Source organism: Saccostrea cucullata, unplaced genomic scaffold (assembly GCF_032062105.1).
Source record: "Saccostrea cucullata isolate Sc308-1 unplaced genomic scaffold, CSIRO_AGI_Scuc_v1 ctg297, whole genome shotgun sequence".
Classification (NCBI taxonomy): Eukaryota; Metazoa; Mollusca; class Bivalvia; order Ostreida; family Ostreidae; genus Saccostrea; species Saccostrea cuccullata.
Window position 1 is genome coordinate 699,334 of NW_026929962.1, and position 10,030 is coordinate 709,363.

Consider the following 10,030-nt stretch of genomic DNA (forward strand, 5'->3'; position numbering starts at 1 on the left):
TTTGAGTTTTATATACATTTGATTGTAATAAGTCAATTACACATCTTGCAACTACCATTTATCTTACTGACCACATATAAGTAAAGTTTGTATTGTACCTGTTCAGATTTAACATCTGATGAAGCTGTGGTCTCTGAAGCTATGTTTGATTCAGGGGTACTTTGACATTGATGGTTTGCCTGTCCTAAGTCTCTGCCATCTTTTTCACCATTTCTGTGATGCTGACACTGAATATCCACCACTTTTCTCCCATCAACTTCTTCAATATTTACAGTTAACACATCTTCCTCTTCATTTTTAAAAGGTTTGTCACCACATAAAGCACTGAATGAAGCAGAGTTTGAAATTGATGATTGGTCTCCAACAAGTTGAGCATTGATTAAGTCTTGTTTAAACCAAATGTCATTTGCTTCTGATGATTTTGTTTGATCAAATGCCACCCATCCTGAATTCTCTGTAGATTTACTTTCACTGTTAAGACTCTTATTCTCAAAAAGGTTTGGACTGACTTCAACATGACCCCTTGAGAGTACAGGACTTGCTGTTGGGGTCAGGTTGGGAGGGAGAAGCACCCGCCTGGGTGAAGGGGTAGGGCTTACCCCATCATCCTGTACAACAACAGCAGACTTTGTCCGGGAAAATAGCTGATCTTCATTAAAATTAAACACAGTTAAATTATCTTTCTGACAAGATTTTAGTTTCCTTGGACTTTTATGCTTGTGACTGAATTCTTCTCCAGGAAGTTTTATCTGTAATTTTTCTCCGCTTTCAGAACACAACCTTTTCTCCGGAGAATCGAATTCCTTGACATATTCCTCAAAAGTGTGGACATTTATTGGAGTTGTACTCCGAGGCCTTTCAACAGGTGTATTGGTTACCTGAAGTCTCTTAATTTTTTTCTCTAAAGCCTTTCTTTTGGACTGAATCTTTTCATTCTGCAGTTCTCCAAGTAAAGTAGAAATTGATACTCTTGGTAATAATGGAGAAGATGTAGGTGTTGGTTCACAGGAACTATCATCATTATTAAAATGGATAGAATCTGAAATATGCTTAAAGTAAGATGATTCAACGTGAAGTCCAGAGTCAGAATCACCAGACTGTCTACTTTCCACCTTCACATATCCAGAGCGTAAATACCCACTATCTGAGTCGGAGCTATCAGAGCCTGAATCTGAACTGTTACATGGTGGAGGAGAAGCTGTGCTTAAGGCTTCATCATTAGGTCCTAAAACAGTTTCTCTCTCACCTTCATAATTCTTTTCCTCTTTGGTTTCTATTATTTTTTTGTACGTTTTGGTGGTTAAAAATTTTCCAATTTTCTTTCTGAGTTTAGAATCACATTCATCAAACACATTTTCATCTCCTGACTTTTTGATGGATGGGTTAATTTCATGTTGATTGTTAGTTTTCAATGCTCTATTATTCACAGAAACGCCTCTGAAAGTCTTTTCTTCTTCTCCAAGGTCAATAGTATCAAAAGAAGCTAAGGGAGCCCGAGATGAGTCATTCTGCATTATGCCCAGGAATAATTTGCTCCCTTATATAGAATGACAGCAAAACAATAATACTGCATCACTTAAATTTTCCAGAAATAACTCTGCAGAAATCCATGAAATGTAAGTATACTGAAGTTTACCGACGCAACATTATCTAAAACAGTATATATAATTCCGTAAAATCAATAGTTTGACATCACCTCCACATGTGATAATATACATGCATATATCCCAGGTTAGAAGAAGTTTATTAATCACATTTTCATCCTGAGATATATATTTCTGTCGGTATTAATTAATTGCATCTTTCCACCACTCCAGTTTTAGACAATGAGTTGGTATGTGGAGATTTACATGGCACAGTCAGCGAAATTGCAAAGCACTATACATTTTCCGAAGATAACCAATTTCTACACATGTGTGTATAAAAAATATAGTTATGTCCTACATTATTAGATAATTCGCATTTATATGTAGTGAATCATCAAAGTCCTACAGGTTACGTATTAATTAATGATGATACTGAACTGTCAACATGTGAAGTGAACTGTGAGTAATTTAACGTTTTTTTTTGTGGTGAAGCATTACAGTTATTTCAGCCTCAAAACGTAAGAAAAATTATTGATTTCATTTCTGAATAGAATCTTTCCCTCTTGCTCTTTCAGGTGGCTGGAAAACGCTCAATATATAATGATATCGATTAACAGAATTTCTGCTTCTGACATTTTATCATTTTCTTCCATTGGAAGTGTTTACGGAAATGACGTAACGGATATGTTGTAAACATGAATGCGCATGTCTGGCTTCCTTGTCAACAAGTTGCTGAGCATGTGCTCGTTTCACCAAATTTGTAAAGTTTGTGTCTTACAACAGTTTCTGGAGAAATAAGTAAGTAACAATGTTAAACAAATGATTTACGAGGAAACGTTCTATTTCCCCAGAATTATGGTTGAAACATAATTAATCTTTTTATTTATAAAAAATATGATAATAATAGGATCAGGTTTCATGCAATACTAATCCCTGTTGAAATTCTGCTAGGCTAGATATTTAGACTGACGCCGTCGCAGACGTCAGTCCAAATATCTAGCCTAGCAGAATCTCAACAGGGATTACCATAATTAGTCTGAAATATCTTCCTGGCTTTTTTTTTTACGGTTTTGATGTTTTATGTGTCTATAGCACCTAAAATATCAAAATCGTAAAAATAGCCTGGAAACGTTAGATATTTCGGACTAACCCCTAATGTGAGAGTAGTCTGAAGTCAAAATATCAAAAATAGATCTAGAACTATCATCAAAATTTTGACTTAGTAGCCAGTTCCTGGTTTATTATGATCTGATTACTTAATTGTTAAAACAATTAATTGGGTCTCAGAATAAGCACTCACCGTTCCATGTACATCTAGCAATATGTGAAAAATAGAGGTGATCATGCATGAAAATCATATATACATGTTTAAATTGAATTTATAAATGTAAAGTATAATATGTCAAATATGAAAACAATCCACGTAAAGAAAAAAAAATCATCAATTATTTACTCTCTTCAATTTTCCACATCATGCAGTCAGTCATTTAGAACTCTCTGTGGGTATAAACTAGATGGTAGTTAATACCAACTGTCTGATTGAAATAGAATCAAAGTCTTTAAACTTGGCTATCATGTTTTCAAGATTATATGTTTTCCTTTCACTGCTAAAATATTGTAACAAGAAGACTGAGAAAATGATGGAATGGATGAACTTAATTGAATAAAATTCTGACCCCTGGCAGGCATTTTTAGGCCAGACTCTCTATGAATCACTGCATGTGCAAATGCTCTAACAACTCATCTGCATAGTCTTATTTCAAATGATTATTTTAAATCAGATCAAAACACTTCTTGTAATTACTTGTTTTTAATGTTCCAATGTACTAATGACTTTATAATGGTTTTTTCACAATTGGAGCCAGGACCCAATGGTTGTCCTCTGGCAGCTATAACTTTTTTTAAAAATAACTTATTCATTCAAAAGGTTAAATGGCACTAAATATAATTCTGGATAAAATTCTTGAACTTAATTTAGATCAATTAATAGAATCCCAGACAGGTATCTTGATATGATTGTGTGAATACTTAAATATACCTGAGCTTAAATGTTTGCATTTTACTTTCCATTGGATCCATGGAGAGAGAAGAATTTTAATAAATTCTGTCATGATTGAGTTGCTATCTAGCTGGTATTCTTTTGCTAGCACATTCAACACCACATTATTAATGTTGTTTCATTAAATAGCTATTTAAATGCTTTGAAATGTATATAATCAACATGCAATTCATTAATAATTTAACTAGAGGCAGTGTCTTACCACTTTGATTAAATTTTCAAAAAAGATAATTTTTTATTAAATGGACTTTAGAATGGTTGTAGAAGAATAGTAATTGAAGAAGTAAACTTTATCTCAGTCAAGTGTTAGTGATAAGTTAAACCTTGACTACAATTTGGCTCTTTGTTTCCAAGCATTTATCAACCAGTCTATAAGTACTGTTGTATATTTCAGGTCACAGGAACCAAGCCTCCAGTCAATACTTCTGGATATGTCAGCTTTTCTCTCTCTTTCTGTAAGGAGGTATGTATATTATATTCAAGTTCTTTGTTGATTGTTATCATGTTTGTTGAATTAACAGCTAAGATAAATCAAATATTGATGAATTTGTATGCTATTTTGTATCACTTTGCATAATATTTTAAGATAAGATATGATCATTGATATGCTTTTTACAGTTCTAGTCACCTGTGGTGAACACCAAGGATTAATTGAAATCCAAAATGTAAGTACTGTTTATAATAATTTGAGGGAGTTTTTTCAACTTTAATTAAGACAATATATATGTAAAAAACAGGAATTCAAAACAAACTCTTTCCCCTAAATAATCCTTTTTTTCTGAACATTAGGCTGCATATGGTATTATGGATGGATAATGTGAGAATTGGTATGTAATATATATTTCAAAAATAGTAAACCTGCTTTCAAGGTCATCATCAATGGTCTATTTAGAAATCGGTAAAGCACAACCATTATAAAAAGTAAACTAAGATCAATCTACAGAACAAAGCCTCTTAAAAAATTCAATTTATGTAAATTTACACAAATGAAAAATCTATATCTATTTCTTTTTTAGGTACTCATGGCTGTAATGTATTGTACTTAACATTGTAGAAGTAATAAAATTGGCCTCTGAAATGCTAAACCAAAGGTTTAAAAAGACATATTTATAGACTTAGCTTGCTTAGAGATCTTAGAAAAACTTGAAGCCTTGATGTTATGTACAATCTGTTATTAATGTATTTACATAGGAATTTAAATAGTCTAGCTACTTCTAACAATCAGGCAAACATTTTAAAGACTCAGATAGGAAGGAAAAGAAGAGCGACATGTAAATGTTTAAATGCCCCATTATACAAATATTCCTGTTTGATTGTCAGGTGTTTCCTATGTATTTAAAGTTTATGTTTCTTCTTTTCACGTAGTTGGCTTTTAAAATAATGATCCACATATTCACTTGGTTACTCATCGGGGAACATTTTTTACCAATACTTTCTGAAAAAAATATTGATCATGCATGGTTTTGGATTCTTTGTCTGTGCTTATAATTTGGAACACAGTCGAATGGTACCAATAAGTAAAACTGAAATATGATTATGTCATCTCTCTTTTTTATTGCGAGTGTTCACACTTCATTGTCTATGATTCACAGCTTAGATACATGTCTATTTTTTATATGTATAGAATCTATTTTTTTTTTCAAAATCCCCTACAGTTTTGAAAAGTCTGATTTCAATATAACTTGGCACACAAGTAGACTACACTAAAATACATAATTCTGTGTCTTTTTTGTCTGATGAACGGTGTTGCCGTGGTTTAAAAATAGAAACTGTGAAATTCTCAAAATGAACCCTTTGAGCTTTTGCAATGAAATTTAGCAATATAACTGGCACACAATGGACTAAAGAAGACACCCTATTGATTTTGAGGTCAAAAGGTCAAAGGTTGCCGTGGTCATAAATAAGCAAATTTCTGTTAAATCATTCGTTTCCAAATATACTCCTAGAACCATTTGAGCTATTGCAATGAAATTTGGCACATAACAACTCCCTGTGGCCTAATGAAGACCCCTATTGATTTTGAGGTCAAAAGGTCAAAGTTGCCGTGGTTACGTAAATTTATACATTCTGTCTGTGTGTAATACTATCATTTACTCCTATTTACAGATTTTAGTCTGATTTCAATATAATTTTGGCACACAAGTAACTAGGACATCTAAGATACATAAGTTCTGCCCTGTTTGGTTTTTAGTATTTATAGTATTACATGTTGCTATTTTTAGCGCAAAAATAGGAAGTTGAAATTCGTATAAAGCATGCTCTCGGCGGACTTTATGTTCTTATTACATATCTATTAGCACACTGTTTAATAAAGGCTAAATAACAGTTCAAACGCCATGGATTGTGTAAAATTTCGATGAACGGTGTTGCCGAACATGAAAACATGAATATATACACGTATGTGACTTCAGTTTTGCATTTCAGTATAACTTGGCACACAAGCGTAAAGCGATTCCGTAAGTACATAATAGTGGTATATGTCTTTCGCTTCAAGTGAACGGTGTTGCCGTGGTTACTAAAAATAGAAATCCTTCTTTTTTTGTGAAATTTTTTTAAATACTTTTCTACTCCAAATACAATTTTCAGCATGTGATTATAAATAATTTATGTGGTTATAAAATCATCATTACAGTGTGATAAACAGACATATAAAAAAATCTTCTATACACATAATAAAGAATAAGCAATCAAATCTTTATATGCATATTGACATACATGTATTTTATTTGCTATCAGTATACATGTATACATTTAATAATTATACAGATTCAGTATTGCGAGTGTTCACACTTCATTGTCTATGATTCACAGCTTATATACATGTCTATTTTTTATATGTATAGAATCTTTTTTTTTTTTTATTTTAGAAGTATATACATGTATCTTTTTTTTTACTTTAGCAGTCGGGACAATTCATGTACTGCATGTCTTAACCCATGGCAAGTAAACAGAAGAAATCAAGCATGAAGAAGGAAACGCGATCAAATTCTGCGAAAATATCAGCATCGTTAAAAGAACAATTAATAAATAAGGAAAAGTTAGAAGAATTAACCAGCCAAAATGAAGATTTACAAAAGATGATCACAAGATATAAGGAGGAAAACAGTGAACTTAGAGACAAAGTGGAGTACCTTTCTAAAAGAATTGTGGAATACGGACAAAGCAAGGGATATGAGTTATCTGAGAGTGAAAAATCTAAGATGCCACTGAATGTATCAGTAGAGAATTTGAATCAAATATTAGATTTAATTACAAACGGAGACAAGCGTAAAAAGAAGGGACCCGTGGAATTGAGAGTTGAGGAGCTTGAAACAAGAATCACTCATCTGAATATGGAACTTGCCAAGATGGTACAATTAAGGCTGAGTCTAGAAAATGGCTTAGAGGATATAGAGTTTTGTGAGACGCTTGTAGATGCTAAAACAAAGGCTAGGTTTTTGCTATATGAACTCCGTAAGTTTTAGAATTAACCATCAGCCATTAGAATTTCTACGTTATGCATTAGTTTTATCACATCTTCAATGATAGATGGCCATATACTGGTACATTCTGTTACCTCTCTAACCATTCTTTTGGGCATTGGATTTCTCTGCAGTCAATATTACTTCAGAATTTTTAAAATACTTGTATTACTTTGAGGTCAAATGAATGCATGCTTTTCAATTGAATTTTCTCAAAAGTTTGATCCATTTTTTAAAAAATATCTGTATTTCTCCTTAGCCACAGTTTAGATTCCTCCAAGGGTAAAGTTTCATGTAAAATGATAATTCTTCTAAGTCCTTTTATAGGCTGCTTGATTCTTTACATGGTGATGGGTAGACTTTTATTGCTCAAGTAATATTAATATATGGATTGATAACTCATAGGTAATTTAATACAAATGTTACTCAGATATATATGCATGGGAATGTTGGGATTTAATCGGGAAATTTAAAAATTAGAATTTTCATTGGAATATATTAAACTGGCATGCTAAGTGTTAGAAAAATTATCAATATTACCTATGAAAAATTATATTTATACCTCCTGCTTGAAAAGTGAATAATTTAATTTTGGAGGGTATATAGCATAACATTTTGATCAGGGTGTCTGTCCATGGAAAATCTGTATGACCTTTCATCATGGCTGCTAGTCTATGTATAGCTGTAGGTCCATCTGTTACATAAAAACAACACAATTTTACATCCCCTGGAGTACCCATCTCTTATCCACAACTCCTCTTTTACCACTGAATGAAATTTAGTGAGACTTTCGAAGAATCTTCATTACAAAGTGCCATTATGCACCTCCTATTTTACTTTTTGATGGGACACAAATTATGGGTTTCCCATTTTAAAACATGGTCAGTTCCATTCTTTCTATATTCTTGAAGGGTTCCCATTTCTTTACTGAAACTCCTCCTATACCACTGAATAAAACTGAATGATACTTTCAATGATTATTTATTACGTAATGCCATTGTGCACCTTCTATTTTACTTTTTGATTTGACACTTATTTCGGGTTTCCCAAACATGGACTTCATCACAATAACCATATGGGAGGCAGGGGACATCATTCAGTGAGCTCATATTGCTCACAGTACCTCTCTTTATAAATAATTTTTATTTGAGAACTTTTTAGGAAATTTTTTTTGAGAACAAATAAGAAGTTCAGGCAACCCAGATTTTCAAGTCACATTCCTATAAGAAACTAGTGGTACTGTGAGCACTGAGCTCACTAAATCATCCCGATCACTATATACCCTCCCACTTTTCAAGCGGGGAGTATAACGAATATGTAATACAAGTGTAAGGGACTTGTTCTCGGTTGTTTGTTATCCCCCCACCACCTTTGTAAAGCAGGGGTGTATATATTGATGGAGTGTTCGTCAGACTGTCCGTTATGCTTTGGGGTACCCATCTCATATCCGCAACTCCTCTTATACCACTTAATGAAATTCAATAAGACTTTTACAGATTCTACTTTACATATTGCCATTGCATGTGTACCTCATATTTTATTTTTTGATCCAACACATATTTTGGGTTTCCCATAGCAAAACATGGACACTGCCATTATATTCATATGGTGCTCACAGTACCTCTAGTTTTATTTAAAGTTAAATGGCGGCATTGTTATTATTTGTCATCATAGCCACCTCAATATTTTCTACAGGAGGAAATCGTCTCTTTTCCTGTTTGGAACAAGAAGAAGATGAGAGTTATGATGTAACAACAATCCCTCCCAATGAAGCTGACCATCCAGTGTCAACAACAGTCCCTCCGCTGGACACACCCAGGCAGTCCCTAGTCAAAGAATTCCAACCCGTCAGTCTGTCACCAGTAAGCTGAGAAAATTATTCCCTTTTCAATTACCATATAAAGTGGAAATTTTAGCATAATGGTACAAATGTTTTGAATTAAGTCACTTTTGTTTAGTACAGCACTAACTCACCTACAAACACACACAATTGCTCTACTATATCCCCTCAAACTCTGTTGTAAGATTGACCTTTCTATATAAATCTCTTAATCTTTACAGCCCCTGAAAAAGCTTGCTGGAGACACACATATCAAGAACATGAACCCTGACCTCAAGAAGTATATCATACAAAACCTCAGCATGTACAAAGGAAATGGTAAGCTTGTTTGCATGACTATGGCAAAATTAGGACATTTTTTCCAGGTTAAAGACATTTTTCTTGGGAGGGTGTTATAAAAGTTGGAGACAATTCTGCAGTTGATTAATTAAGTTAACACAAGTTGTTGGAACATACATGTATTTATTTTGATGCAATGTCTGTCATTCTAGTTTTGAATTAACTTGTACCTGCATATGAGTTACTTCCCTTTTTATCACAGTGCCGCTGGTCTGAAGATTTTTTTATCTGTGGTTTTAGGTGCTGACTGGAGAATGCTGGGAGAGAGGGTGGGGATTCCTCTGGAGACCATTCAGCAATGGCGGCGCTGGAAGGTAGAGAATCCGGCGGAGTATGTGCTCCAGTCCTGGGGTCAGAGTGCGGGAGCCACCGTCCGCATGCTTCATCGCCATCTCATTTCACCACAGATGAACTGCATTATTCTTGCCAAGCGCATCAGTGACTTTTACTTGGTGGAGTAAAAGAATAGGATTGCCTTACTTATCATTGTTTAAACTGCCATATTTATTTGTATGCTCACAGACCATGACTACTGCAACACAATAGTGCACTAGTGATTTTTTTTTTTTAGAAAAATTGCAATACATGTAGCACATATTTTTTTTAACTTTGGTGCCAATTTTTACCTTGATTCAGATTGAAAAGTGAATCACAAGTTTTGGATTAATATTTATGATACATGTGTCGGGTATCTACTAGTACATAACTTTCTGAATGAGTCAATAATTTTTATGCATAGATATTT

The 10,030-nt window shown here is 33.5% G+C and overlaps 1 protein-coding gene across 1 annotated transcript; it reads left to right on the forward strand.

Annotated features, from left to right (window-relative positions):
- The first annotated feature begins 1,516 nt into the window (after positions 1–1,516).
- LOC134282583 (uncharacterized) lies at positions 1,517–9,870 on the forward strand. Its single transcript, XM_062764984.1, has 8 exons — positions 1,517–1,616; positions 1,824–2,384; positions 4,040–4,108; positions 4,264–4,310; positions 6,546–7,098; positions 8,802–8,968; positions 9,168–9,264; positions 9,526–9,870. Exons 5-8 carry the CDS (start codon positions 6,582–6,584, stop codon positions 9,744–9,746), a joined length of 1,002 nt encoding a protein of 333 aa, XP_062620968.1. The 5' UTR covers positions 1,517–1,616; positions 1,824–2,384; positions 4,040–4,108; positions 4,264–4,310; positions 6,546–6,581; the 3' UTR covers positions 9,747–9,870.
- The last annotated feature ends 160 nt before the right edge of the window (positions 9,871–10,030 follow it).

Excerpts from the sequence above, each read along its gene's own strand:
- LOC134282583 (XM_062764984.1), top strand. The coding sequence starts at position 6,582 with ATGGCAAGTAAACAGAAGAAATCAAGCATGAAGAAGGAAACGCGATCA. Across the intron at positions 7,099-8,801 it reads GTTTTTGCTATATGAACTCC|GAGGAAATCGTCTCTTTTCC; the intron begins GTAAGTTTTAGA and ends TATTTTCTACAG. Across the intron at positions 9,265-9,525 it reads CAGCATGTACAAAGGAAATG|GTGCTGACTGGAGAATGCTG; the intron begins GTAAGCTTGTTT and ends CTGTGGTTTTAG.